Below are 14,476 nucleotides of genomic sequence, written 5' to 3' on the forward strand. Positions count from 1 at the left end.
TTCTGCGGATAGCTTTGCCTGCTCTATTTTGTGTAATTTTGCCTTCTGCCTTCTGTTGAAAACCTCCAGTCTCGTTATTCGTCTCCTCTTCTCCGGAGATGGAAGGTAGTCAAAAATGGATGGAATAAAATCCGGACTCAACGGGTTATCACTCTTTCTCCCTACAGAATAAAAAGGAATATTTCAACACAGGGTTTGTTTACCGTTAGCTTGCTACACGCTGACATGCTAACAGGTTACTAGGCTGCGCCAGAGCTACACTTGTTGAGTTAAAACGGGACATCACAGTGTCCGTTACTTAGCTATAACAACAACTGGGTGCTGTAATTCAAGTAGGTACTTCGGTAACATGAAACTGGCAAGAAAGTTTTTGTAGCATTGTACTGTAGTCTGTATTCCTTCACCCACCTGATATGAAGTGATCACTGCATAAGCGAAATCCAACCGCCGGGGGGTCCCATCTTTCAGACTTGTTCTTACGGCTCCTGGCTCTTTTAATCGCGCTGATCCACTTTTCCCTCCTCTCCGCTTCTTTTGGAATGCGATAAAACGATAACCCTTTCTTCTTACCTCGCCTATTTCTGCAACCTGGTGCACAACAGTTATCTACCATCCTTCCTACTGGCGTGTTTTGATCCTTCCCGCGATTACTGCCAAAATGGCTACGCGTATCGTTTCTCGTCACGTGACCAGCGTATATGACATCATCCGCAGGAGCTCACAGATGTTTTTTTTTTTTAAAGAACTTTATTTGCAACAAAGCAGAATAACGACATATAAATGTGTACATAACGTCAAAAAAATAAATTAAAAAAAGCCAGCAAAGGGGAGCATAAGGATAATAATAATAATAATAATAATAAGAGAATGACAGTCACAAAACTCTTGCAAAAAGAAAACTATTGAACAAACTGACATATGTGCCAAGGAGTCTCGTGTAAATAAAACAACAAAAAAAAAACGAAAGATTTAGGACAACAGTTCGTCCATAATCCCAAATTGGGAACAAGCCCATAGTGTTGTTTTTGCTTTATGATTAGTTGAAGGTTTAATTGCTTTAATTCAATCAAAAAAACATAGAAATTTGGGGGTTTTTTTTCAAAAATTTGCATTTGTGTGTGTGAAACTGAGCTTTGATAATTAATAAAATAATAAAGAAAACCTTTTCGGATTCATTTTGCCACTTAGTTGAAACCCAAACAGGACATGTTCCCAGTACAACTGGAAGCTTGCTGATATTTTTAAGTCAACAAAATTACAAAAATGTTGCCAGAAATCTTTACAATGAGGACACATCCGGAACAAATGAGTAATGGACTCAGGGCAAAGGTCACAAAAGGTAACCTCCCACAGATGTTCTCGTCCATTTATAACATTTTATTGGAGCCGTTATATCCTGAATATCCAGTGGAAAACTGTTTGGATGATCCCCCATAAATATTAAATTGTAAACAAGGTGAAGGAAGTGTCATTTAAAATTCTCCATAAAATGTACCCTGCTAAGCACTGATATGGTCAAATTTAAGAGACATAAATACTAATTGAAGTTTCTGTAATGGTTCCAGAAACTGTGACGCATCTATTTTGGCTCCGCCCCTTTCACAGGAAGGTTTTGGATGGAGTTTAGCAGGTTTATTAATGACCATATTTTAAGGGATTTTTCCTTATGCTGGGAAAATGTTTTATTTTGTTTCTATAGATTCCCCAGAAAGGATGCTAAATGGTTTTTTTTATAATAAACCTGCTTATTCTTTTTGCTAAATTTTCTATTCATAAATGGAAATTTGTTGATAAAACGCCATGTTTTCCCCATTTTATTAAAGATATAGAACTAGATTTTAAATCAATAACAGACTACTAATGAAAAGGCTCTAAGGACAATTTCTATATGAACATCTTTGCATGTTTTCATCTAACACCCCTGGTTGTTTGTTTGTTTACATAACTGTCATGTTATATTGTTTACTTCATTCGGTTTTTTGTTGTATACTTATTTCTGTTTAAATCTAAATAAAAAATCCCACAGATGTTCCCATCAGCGCTCATCTCATCAGGAAGCTGACCACGCTGCGGTATAATCTTTATTTCTACTCGTCTCAGATGTAAACTTTTCATTTCTCCCATCACGTCTCATTCTTTTGCTTCAACTAACAATCACATTTGACAGTTTACCTCAGAATGATCACAAAAACAAGCTGGATTCTTTGGTCCTCTGGTCTTAAGTCTGTTCAGATCGTTTTACCTTTTTCTCTGCATTGCTAGAATGAACTCAACTGTTTTTTAAGTAAACGCCTTCCTCTTGTTTCCTGATCTCAGTGTTAAATAAAATCATCTTTTTTATTCTAATGAACCTAAAAGTCAATATTTGCTCCGAGCACCTTTATTCTCCAACACCGCCTGAACCCTCTTTGACAAGCTTAGACAAATACTTTACAGTTACATCATCCATAAACTGTAATTAAAGGAATGTTTCCTCATGAATCAGGACTCTTCTGATTCAGAAAAGGACCCTCACTTTGATACCAAAGAGCTGGTCATTCTGGACAATGCCAGTCATCCTCTGCACACTGTCATTAGCAAGCAGAGAGGCCTGTTCAGCGAACAGAACCCTTAAAACACAAACACAAACTTACTAAAAACCTTTCTTTCAGGACAACCTTTGACGAGGGCCTCCATGTCCTGCTCCGTCTCAAATGGCAGCAATAAGGTTCCGTATGTCCTCTTCCTCCTGATCGCCCTCTGAGGGTAACGGCGCTGTCTGTTACATCAGATGCTGGCACAGCTGGCAGATGTGTGACTAAGTTACAGAAAGTAGGACAAATGTACTGAACTAATGTGTGTTCCACTCTACATAAAGGCAAACAGGGCCGGTAAGGAGCTCCGGGAGCGTTTCCCCATGGACCAATCTGCCAACATTACGACACTGCATCAGCTCCACGTTTCACCTTCTGCATCTGTATCTGTGATGTACAGCTCAAAGACTGCAACAATAACTCACATTGCACAACCTTCATGCATGTCCTGATGCATAGTAACATGGACTTTGTTCTGTGTAACACACTGAGATGGCCCAACACTCAGATATATGATCTTTATGTTTTTAATCGATATTTCAGCTCGGCTCTAGAAAGTCTAAGAGATCTTTTAAGAGGCCACATGTTGAAAAACAGAAGCTGAAGACAGACGTGCTGTTCTACACGTACATTTGGTATAAAAATAACTTTCTTCTTGGCCTTACCTCTTTTTGCATGCAAGCTGTATTAAATGTAAATTATTTCTGCAGCCCTTTACAGACAATCCTTACGGTGTACCAAAGTGCTTTACAGCAGGTAATAAATAAAGAGAAGAAGAAGTAAAAACAATAAAAGAACAGTGAAAGCAATAAAATACAACAAAATCAAATAATATAAAAGTGTCATCATACTACTGGGTATTAAAGCCATCCTAAATAAGTAGGTTTTTAGCCTGGATGTGAAGAGGCCCAGGTCAGAAATAAGACGCAGCTGGACGGGGGGCTTATTCCAGAGCCTGGGGGCAGCTTTGGGAAAAGGCTCGCTCACCCCAGGGTTTGTATTCTGACCTGGGCACTTCCAGCAGAAACTGATCTGCTGACCTCAGAGCTCTACCAGGACTGTTAAAAGCTCAGATAAATACGACGGGGCGAGGCCGTTAAGAGCTTTAAAAACCAACATTAAAAGTTTAAAATCAGTTCTATAAAGGACAGGAAGCCAATGGAGGGAGTTAAGAGCAGGAGTGATGTGCACACGTCTGTTGGTGTTGGTTAAAGACGGGCAGCAGCGTTCTGCACCAGCTGAAGGCGACTGAGAGAAGACTGGGAGACGCCCACATAAAGCGCACTGCAATAGTCTGACCTTCAACTTATCAGGGCATGGATGGCTTTCTCAAGGTCGTGACGACTTAAAAACATTTTAACTTTGGCCAAAACTAGTCCTGACGACATTGTTCATTTGTTTGTCCAACCTCAGATGACTAAAGATTGTCTTCAGACTCATTTGATACTTTTGCCTCTTGGTACCAAAGACATAACCAAAGAAACCCTTCTAACAGTTGAGAAAACAGTGATAAAATACAGATTTTTGAGGTCTGAGCTGTTTCGTTTGGTGACAAAATAATGATAATTTGCTCCTCTGGTGTCCATGTAAACCAAAGAGCGCTTTGACTGCTGTCCACTGTAAATAAGACATTAAAGTACTTCACACAAGCCGTCTTTAAAAAAAAAAAGAGAACAAAACAACAAATAAGCATCAGATCAACACAGGAGTTCATTTAAAGTGCAGCAGGGAGCACCTCTGTTCATCGGCGATCACACACACTTCCTGGAAGTCAGGAGACAAGCTTAGGAAACAGGACAGAGGACGATGAGACGCATCCCATGTGCTGACCCGATGTGGTCAGCTGTATTTATTGAGGCAGTTTAACACTCAGTCAGTCTGAAATAACAAATAAATCTCAACCAGGCACTGGAGTCTGCACAGCAGCAGGGTATAAACCGTAAACATGAACATAAAAACGTACCAAAAACAAACGTGAACATGCAGACTAACGCAGCAGAAGGTGTGAAGGTTTAACAGAGTAAACTGGAGCTAAAAGCATTTAAAGAGTTATTCCTCAGATAAATACTTCGTTAGTACCACAGCAGAGTCACATCCCTCTGTTTCCCCCCCGCAGGACTTTATGAACCACCAGTTCTTCTCAGGAATATAAACTCACCTCAGTGGGAACTTGTGAAGGAAAACATTAAATTTATCTTTTTTTTTTCCAGTTAAAGGGGAAGTTAGTTTTTTTTTTTTTTAAACCTGGACCTTATTTCTGGCATAAAATACGTTAACAGTTTGGTGAAAGTCGGCGTCCTTCGGAAGATATTTAGAACAGGGCAGAGACAATACAGCCTCTAAATAAGGCATTATCTGTCTGTATTTCACCAATACTTTAAGACCAATGAATGAATGAACTCGTACTATTGCACTGTTAGCTCAGAGCTGCCCTGTTGTTGTTATCAGGGGCCTATAGGAATCTTTCTACTGGGATGACGTCATCGATGTGCGATCCGTGCTCTGTGACGGTCGGCTAACTTCACAGAGTTTGCTACGGCTAGTGTTGTGCAACATGACAGGATATTTAACTGATTTTGACGACTTTGAGGACGATGGACGTCCTTACCGGAGAAGTACGATATGAGTGACACAGTTGTGTTGCTTGTCATGCTGGATACTTAGAAATACAAAGTCTGGCTTATGATATAAAAGCATAATAATGAGGCCGAGTTAATTTACTTCCCCTAGTTGACTCAATATCTGATCACACAGAGAGGACTAGAGACAAATCTCAGTACAGGTGAGTATTTCTGAGCCAGCAAGCAGTACTCACCGAGTACACATTCAAAGGCTTTACGTGTCTGGACATAATGAAGAAAAAAATAGAAAAAGACATTCTGGTCCCTACCAGGCCCTAAAAGAAGGTAAATATAAAACTGATGGGCAGCAACAGCTGCTTCTCTGAGATCATTGCTGATGTCTTTCCTCCTTGGCATCGTGTTAACTCACACCTGAATGCTGCTACTCACCCTCTTAGTTCCAGTGGAAGCAGGGAGGGTTCACTTAGTTTTTCAGTTTTTGTTAAATAGATAAAGAAACATTATCCAACTTAAAGACGTTGTAAGGACCAAATCATCGTTATTTTATGTTCAGATATGGAAAACCTTGGAGCTGAAAGCGGGTGTACTTTCTTATTCACAAACACACTTTCATACGTCACTCACCATAACAAAACATTGTAATACAAAGTGTTGAATATTAAATCAAATGTGATTCTTTTATATATAAAGTGACTGTAATACTGTACTCAGTATATAGATACAAACTAAATATTAAGTCAGAAACAAAGAGACAACAGAAATATTTGGCTTCTTTTAGTCTTGGGCAAGCAGCCCAGCAATGGCTCCAAATCCATCGTTTAACATAAAGTGTTGCTTTTAGTACATTAAATGTACTATTTGTAAGTTCTTTTTTTCTTTAATTCATACTGGGACAAAAAATATAAAGTGAATGTGCATAAATTAAACATGTACCTGACATCTGTGTATCTTGTTTCTTAGCGAACAACTGAAATTAGTGTGCTATCCAGCTAATGCTAATGCTAGCTCAATTTCTTTACCTTCAGATGGGAGAGAATGTGTGTAAAAAAAATCTTTTTTTTTAACCTTAAACAAGTCTGAAATACAATCCAATCTCTTCAATCAGTTATGTTGGAGAGCAGGTGGTCAGCCAATGAAACGTAACAGCCACTGGAAATCGAGTCTGATAAGAATCGGCCGGCTTTGATTTCCGTTTAGACAGAGACCACCGCTGTCACGCCAGTTCATGACGTCCACTGATCACCACTTTAGGTAAAGTCAAAGACTGAAGGCCTGGTCCTGGCCGTCAAAATGTTTCTACTTAGCATGGACTCTCATGCGGTGTCTCTTCAGACTTCCCTTTTGGGAAAATTTGCCGCTACAAAGATCGCAGCTAAACGGTTTCTCTCCCGTGTGGCTGCTCATGTGCGCCATGAGATGCGTTTTCCTGGTGAACTTCTTATCGCACTCGTCACAGCCAAACTGCCTCTCTCCCGTGTGCAGCCGGTTGTGTCTGAGCAGACTTCCCTGCCGTGAAAACCTCACTCCACAATCCTCGCAGCTGAACGGTTTCACTCCCGAGTGGCTTCTCATGTGGACTTTGAGGTCACTCCGGAGTCTGAATCTTTTACCGCAGCTGATGCAAGCGAAGGGCTTCTCTCCGGAGTGAACCGCCACGTGAGCCGTCAGCACCCCCTGCTGGCTAAAGCGCTTGCCACAAACGACACATTCAAACGGTTTCTCCCCCGAATGGTCGCTCATGTGAGACTTAAGACTGGACTGATATTTAAATTTCTTGCCACATTCGTCACAGCTGAACGGTTTCTCTTCGGTGTGGACTCTCATGTGGATCTTAAAATGCGTCCTTTGTTTAAATCTTTTGCCACAAACGTCGCACTGAAACAGTTTCTCTCCAGAGTGGACTCTCATGTGCGATTTCAGGTTACCCAAATATCTGAAGGTTTTCCCGCATTCGTCGCAGCCAAACTGTTTCTCATTGGAGTGGACTCTCATGTGCGATTCAAGCTGAGACTGATACCTGAAAGTTTTAGCACAATCCTCACAATCAAAACGTTTCTCTCCAGCGTGGACTTTAGTCTGCGGCTCCACATTTTGCTTCTTTCCAGCCAAACAGCTGGAAAACCGTTTTCCTGGATGACGGGTCATGTGTTTCTGGAAAGAGCGCTTGTAGAGAAACCGTTTGCCACATTCAGAGCAGCTGAAGGACCGTTTGGAAGTTTTGAGCCCCACATTATTTTTTCCGCCTGGACGCTGAGCTCTGCTCTCCTTCCAGTCGGCGTCACCGTCTTCTTTGTCGGATCCGGACTCCGACACCGGTTCTTTCCAGTCGTCGTCATCCGCGTCACTGCTTTCAGTGTCAGAGGAGTCGGAAGCATTTTCACCACAGTTTGACTGTGAGCATCTCTGTGGATCCGGGCTCCTGGGCGGTTCTGGTCCTCCACAGCCCGCTCCATCAGTTTCTGTTTTTATCCATTTAACTGGGCTGGGAAACTCTGCCTCTCTGCTGTCTTCAGTCTGGCTTTGATGAAGCTGTGAGGACTGGGGTTCGTCGTCATCATCCTCGCTTTTCACAATCACAGTGAACGGGAACTCGCCGGCATCGGCGTCCTCCTGTCCGCGACTCGCTTCCCCCTCCTCACTGGGCCAGAGTTTCCGCTGTCCTTCCTTTCTGTGGAGGGGATCCGGGTCCTGCTGGTCCAGACTCGGGGTCCACTCATTTGAAACTTCTTCTTTAACCACCAACACCTGCCGGACATCTGCAGGGAGCACACAGAGACACACACATATCATGGTTAATGCGTCCTCACACTCAGCTTAGGGAGTTTGATCCTGCCTGGTGGCAGGACTGTTGTGTTACTTCCTTCCATCACCCCAGTTCTCAAGTCTTTACATCGGCTCCCGGTCAGATACAGAATAGATTTTAAAGTTCTGCTGCTCGTCTACAAATCACAGACTGGTTTAGGTCCAGAATACATGAATGACATGCTGGCAGAGTATAAACCCAGCAGAGCTCTGAGATCTGCTGACTCAGGTCAGATAGTGGAGCCCAGAGTTCAAACTGGACCCGGTGAAGCAGCTTTTAGCCGTTATGCTGCACACAACTGGAACAAACTACCAGCAGAACTGAAATCAGCCCCAACTGTGAGCACTTTTACATCCAGCTTAAAAACATTTCTCTTTCCGTGTGCTTATGGTTGAGTTTATATCTTTCTTTTTCCCCTCTTCTCTGATTGGTTTTAATTGTGTTTTAATTTTTATTCTCTTTAAATTGCTGCTTTATGCTGTTCTTTTAAATGCCTTGTCTTTATGTAAAGCACATTGAGTTGCCTGTGGTATGAAATGTGCTGGCTATATAAATAAAGATGTCTTGCCTTCCTTGCCAGCCTGAGGCGTATCAGCAGCAGATCAACTTCAACCCCCCCGTTCCACCTCTGTACTTTCACACGATGTAACTCGGCTCGTAAAGGAATGAGAAAATGTCACCGGTGTAACTGTTGGTCAGTGAGCATGTTTACATGAGTTTAGAGAGAAATGGTGTGTTAGTCAGACCAGACCGGACTTTAAAGTGCATGTGAACATGTTAGTGTGGTTGGGGTTTGAATCACTGCATGTCCGAGCTCAACCAAACCCAAAGGGACCTGGGTGCTCTGTTCATGCTCCATCTTTCTGCATCTTTTCGTAAAAACAGTGCAGGGGAAGTGAACTCCCAATAAAGCTGCTGTCGTTCACATATTTTATCTTTCTTTAGTCAGAAACTGGGCCTGAAAATCACTCATTCACAGAAGAGCTTCCATGATCCAGTTAATGAGCAGATGCATTTCCTTCACTTTGGTTTCAACAGTTCAGAAAACTCAGAACCAGCCTCCCTCATCTTGTAGCTAATAAGTTGTCGGCGTCTTCTGGAGGAGTCTCTCTAGTTTTGTTCCTGAAGTCTTCTGCAAACAGAGGATTATGATGCCTTCAGGTTTTGGGGATTTTTCTTTACAGTTTTCCACAGTCTATCAATTAATGTCTGTTGCTCAGTTCCCCGTTTTTGTTTCTTTTTCTTCTTCAGGAGATGTTCATACTGCCTATTGCCAATGTTTATACAGCAGTTCTGATTGATTTTACAGATTCTCTAAGCTTCAAGCTACATTGGTTGCGCCTCTAACTATAAATGCACAGATAAAACCCAAAGCCGACACTCAGTGGGGTCACATGGCTCTGAAAGGACCGGATTATTGGCTAAATTACAATCAGACTGAGTTATTAAGTGCATGTAGACACCTTAATCTGACTAAGAACTGGATTGGATGGGATTCAGACCCCGAGATAACTGGGTTGAAAGTCACTCTAAACCTGCTTGTAGACGCTGAAGCTCGTGGTGAATCAGACTTTGCGTTCTGCGCATGCTCCAGATGTTTTCCCGGGGTCGTGACCCGGAAGTCAAAGGAGACGATATTCCTGTTGTAGTCGCCGTCAGAAAGAAACAAACAACGCGATGGAGAACGCTCCGTTGGGCATCGAGTTTGTGCAACAAGCAGCTCATCACAGACCAAATGTAGAGGGACGTAGCTTCATCTGGCTCTGCGTTCTCCATCTTTCTCCAACGCCTGAGTTTGTTGTTGTTGGTGGTGAAGAGGTCAACAGGAAGTGGCTCTATTAGGAACAGTTGGAATGGGTACAGCGCCACCTATCATACCGGGGTATGACACGCTTTGTGCCTCTGATCCCATTCATTCACCGCCATATATCCAAGGAGAATAAATAAGGAGCATAACCCAACGATAGCTATAATCGAATTAATGTCATCTTGTAGACCCGCTGAGTGACAGAAAACATTCAGCGTAATCTATAGTTTGAATAACTAATGTCACAGGACACACCGGGGCAACAAAACTCTCTCAGTCACATGTTCACACAGATCTGCTCCCTTCTGTTTCACACAAAGATGCCACCTCAGTGGTTTAATGGGTCCAGAGGTCAACACCTGGATATAAAAGCTCAAATCCCTGTTTCATGTTTTCAATGTACAGCAGATAGAAAGGAACTGGTCTCACTGTGGGACTTTATACAGACTCACAAACAACAACAACAGATCAACGTCGCTCAGTCGGAGCGACACCATTCTGCACTAAAACCAAAGACACAATCGTCATGACAATGAGATTAGCAGACGTGTCACTACCAGCATCTACACCTGTGTCTGACTATCGTTAAAACGTACAAGAACCGAAGTTAGTCGGCTGTTCTCAAAAAAGAAAACAATAAATCAACATTTCAGACCGTCCGTCCTCTCAAAATCAAAATGAAGAGTTGAATTAATCCGTTTACAGGCTCAAAGTCTTTTCCATTGATTAAATCATGTTACACTGTATGCTGCCAACAATTCAAACTAAAACAAAGTGTCTTAACTCCGTGTCTTATCTATCTGATACCTTCCTCTTCTTTCATCTGTCACCCTCCTCATCTCCTCTGCACGGCGTCCTCTCTGCTCCTGTTCATGAAAAGGATGCAATCACATGCCCACCAAATTCAGATCAAATATCTCTTTGTTTCAAAGGGATGGTTATATCACAAGAACATGTTACAAACAAGCTATTGTACAGAGATTTAATTGGATATTTTCCAACAAATTGCCTTGGAATTAGTCTTGCTTTGAAGACTTCTGCTCAGTTTGTATAATGAGCTATTTCATGATTTTTGAGTCATTTTATGCCAACTTCTCTGTTATGTTGGATTATTTTTAGCTTATTTAGTAACCATTTACTTTTCTATTAATCTGCCGGAAAAAAATAGTTTCCCAACATGAGATAAAGTTTATTTTTCACTCTTGATTTCATAAAAAGTTTGCCTTGTGACAAAAGCTGGGAGATCCATGAAGATAGGCTTCGGTAACAACGACCCCTGGCAAACACGAGGAAATCATCATCTTAGAGGAGTTTCAATCAGCTGTTATGACACAAAATAGCTGAACAGTCTGACTTTTTAACACGTCAAAGAACAAAAGAAAATTGCTGGGATTTCTGGCATTTTCTTTTAAATGAGAAACATAACAGAATCCGTTTGAAATTTCCATTTCTGAAACTAATACCTGCATTTAAAAGAGAGTTTTTCCAGCTGGATGACAGTAAACACGACCACAACAAGAGAGCCGTCAGTGGAAACAATGGAAAGGATTAGAAAACTCCTTCAAGAAGGTAATTCAGCTCAGGTTATAGTAAAAGATGGTGGTTGTTCCCGGTCAGCTGTGTCTTAACTTTGGAGCAAGTACAAGGAAAATGTGAAGGTTGCAAAAGGGAAACATACAGATCAAAGAGTCAGGACAGAAAACTCAGAGAAATAAGTCTGAAAATAGAAAACGTAGAAACAGGAGTCAATGTTTGTGAGTGAACTGTAGGAAACCGCCTGAAGGAAATGAGATTTCCCCCCAGAAAAGGAGGAGGCTGAAGGTCTATTAAAGGAATTTGCAGTGGAGACGATACCAAGGATAGTGGAGGATAAATAAAATAAGGATTAGACATTTTCAAAAATGCATTAGCTGTTTTAGCATCTAATTCCTGGATAGTTATTATTAATATAAGGTAAAACTCAACTGTTTTTTTTTTTTAAATAATCAGAACTAAATGATAGAATTGGGTGGGGCTGAGGGTCTCCACCCCCCCAACAGATGTAATATCAGTCCAAACTTGCACCATGAGAGCCCTTAAATGTAATTTACCAACAAACACACTCATTTTAACAGAAAACAAGAAGCTCTGTTTTTAACTTAGTGATGATTCCAGCCGCGGCTACAACAAGCTACCAGTTAGCCTCCAACAGAAACATTAAATCTGGGATTATTCTCACCTGCTGTTTGGTTTATAACATCATCCTGCGGGTGATGAACTCCGATGGTTTTAGGCTCCCGTTTGTCTCGTAAAGTCCGACTGTCAGTGTTGTTCAGTTTAAGATAATCCACTTCGTTCATGGTCACTTTTTCTCTTCTTTACAAATAAATGGAGGCTCGTCTGAGACGAACCGGGCCTGCACAGACCGATCACAGCACAACGCAGCCGCTTATATTCCTCTCAGACTGCATCTATTAGTTTATCATAGCAGCTGGATACACTCAAACAGGGCCCTGACGCTCTGTTTGTGAATAAAAAAAAGTGTTTTTTGGTCAGGCATCTCCACGGACACACCTGTGGGTTCCGTGTTGCGCTGCTGCCACCTGCTGGACGTCATTACAACTACAACATCCAGTCCAGTCTAATAAGAAAAATCATCTTTTTCTAAACTGCTTTCCTTGACTTCCTGTACAAAATTATGAAGGAATATTAGTGTAATTGAAGAAAAAAATAGAGGAAGAACTTTTTTTCCCACTTTCCATTTCAAATGTCGAGAATAAAGTCAAAATACTTAAATAAAAAAGTTAAAATACTTCAAGAATAAAGTCAAAATACTTCAAGAATAAAGTCAAAATACTTTGAATAATTAAAGTTGAATAATTAAGATTAAATCAAACCTTTTTTTTATTTAAACACAATGTGGTAATAAGTATATTTACTTTAAAGAGACTGTGCTAAAACTTCGATCTGTTCAGAAGGAGAAACCACAGAAACTTGGATGGTATGGCCACAGCTCTTCAGGATATCCACAGTTACACCTGCACACAGTCCTATTATTCATATTTCGACTGTATTCTCAAAAAGGGAAATTAAATAATGTTATTTTACATTTACTGAACATCACAATGAGTTCCCTGCACTCCAACAGCCTCCACAGTCAGATCTCAGATCCTACAGAGCAGCTTTGGGAGGTGGTGGAACGGGAGATTCTCATCACAGATGTGCATGTGGTTCTGATGGAGGTTTCTTCCTGTTAAAAGGGTTTGAGTAATTCTCTATACAGTCACCTCGTGCACGCTCAGGATGGGAGATTGTTTCGGTTTTTTTATTTAATCAACTGGATTTAATTGGATTATGATTACAATGAATTGGACTGTATCATTGAAGTGCCTTGAGATGACGTTTGCTGTGATTTGGTGCTAAACAAATACAATTGAATTGACATTTTCACTTAAATTTACAGCTGTATCAATAATTCCTTTTGTCGATCCCCGTATTACCTGCACTTAGAATCATTTGAATAATAAAGCAAAAATAAATGCAGAAATGTATAAATGAAACGGAAATAAATACAGTTGGGGAGAATAATTCAGAATTCATACGTCTATAAAAGACCAAAACACACAGAAAAATGTATTTAAAAAAAATAGAATGTAAATAAAATAGGGGAATAGGTGGGAGTATGCAAAGGAAACATAATGCATGAGATAATCACAGAATTATAGCATAAAGTTCAGCTGACACAGTCAAAGTGGTTATTAAAGAACTCGTCTTTCCTCTTTGATTTGAGCCCTAGATGGTGCTGAGGTGTTAAAGACGATGAAAGCGCAGCATCAGGTGACTTTCAGAAGTTACAGCGGCTGTAACAGGTTGATGAAACATGCAATTAAAGCGCTTTCAGAATAAACTAAACTAATGAGGGACTGGAACCTAAAAGCATCAATAAAGATCAGGTTTAGACTTAGTTTTTGAAGTTTTACGGCACATTTTCTTCCCGCTTTGCATCTTATTTTGGCTTTAACAGCACAGGCAGTTTGATATTTCCTCTAAAAGGTGGTTTCTGTTCCCTGTTAGTCTTCATTTGAATATAAACTTAACTTCCAGAAGACGCAGTTGGACGTGTCTGGTTCTGCTGTGCTGCTGCGCGTCACCAGATGTTGTTCTTGTCAGTCGAGCGTGCAGGACGGTTGAATGAATCACTAATCACAGTCATGAGAAAGCATCTGTTGAATAAGTCCAGGGGCCTCCAACGTGGGCTCCAGGCCCCCCTGCAGTGATATTAAAGAGTTTCTGTGGTCATTGTGTGTCTCTACAGTTTTATTTCCCGTCTTTTTGGTCACTGCATTGTTTTTTTGGAGCAGTTTTCATTGCATTGTGATTATTTCTGCTCTGATATTGTGTCTCTTTGGGTTCAGTTTGAATGTTTAATATCTTTTTATTTCGCTGTTTTAGTGAGTCGGTGTATTTATTGTGTGTCTTGCATTGTTTGGGGTCGATTTGCATTATTCTGAAAGCATTTTGTGCTCCTTTTTTTGCGGTTGCACAGCTTTTTCTTATCATTTCAGTTGTGTTGCACTGAAAAAAGTGATCTTTTAGTGAAGTAAACTCTATTAGTCATCATTTCTACCTTGTATTTTTAAGAATCAGTAAGAACTAGAGCTTCTTAAGTAAAATTAAACATTTTATTAACGTAACACAAGAATTATGGGATACGAGTAAGTTTTACCTATGA

General features: G+C 40.7%; 1 protein-coding gene across 2 annotated transcripts; it reads right to left on the bottom strand.

Moving 5' to 3' along the window:
* Window positions 1–5,425: 5,425 nt before the first annotated feature.
* LOC142373594 (uncharacterized) lies at window positions 5,426–12,252 on the bottom strand. 2 transcript variants are annotated; one of them, XM_075456924.1, is made up of 3 exons: window positions 11,984–12,072; window positions 10,573–10,631; window positions 5,426–7,911 (listed from the first exon to the last, which is right to left on the bottom strand). In XM_075456924.1, the coding sequence occupies exons 2-3, from the start codon at window positions 10,586–10,588 to the stop codon at window positions 6,452–6,454; spliced, it is 1,476 nt and encodes a 491-aa protein (XP_075313039.1). In that variant the 5' UTR covers window positions 10,589–10,631; window positions 11,984–12,072; the 3' UTR covers window positions 5,426–6,451. The 2 variants fall into 2 exon arrangements, with proteins under 2 accessions (XP_075313039.1, XP_075313038.1); XM_075456923.1 differs by lacking the exon at window positions 10,573–10,631 and having other exon boundaries at window positions 11,984–12,252.
* Window positions 12,253–14,476: the final 2,224 nt, after the last annotated feature.

This window comes from Odontesthes bonariensis, chromosome 23 (genome assembly GCF_027942865.1).
Source record: "Odontesthes bonariensis isolate fOdoBon6 chromosome 23, fOdoBon6.hap1, whole genome shotgun sequence".
Classification (NCBI taxonomy): Eukaryota; Metazoa; Chordata; class Actinopteri; order Atheriniformes; family Atherinopsidae; genus Odontesthes; species Odontesthes bonariensis.

Excerpts from the sequence above, each read along its gene's own strand:
- LOC142373594 (XM_075456923.1), bottom strand. The coding sequence starts at position 12,104 with ATGAACGAAGTGGATTATCTTAAACTGAACAACACTGACAGTCGGACT. Across the intron at positions 7,912-11,983 it reads TGTTATAAACCAAACAGCAG|ATGTCCGGCAGGTGTTGGTG; the intron begins GTGAGAATAATC and ends TGCTCCCTGCAG.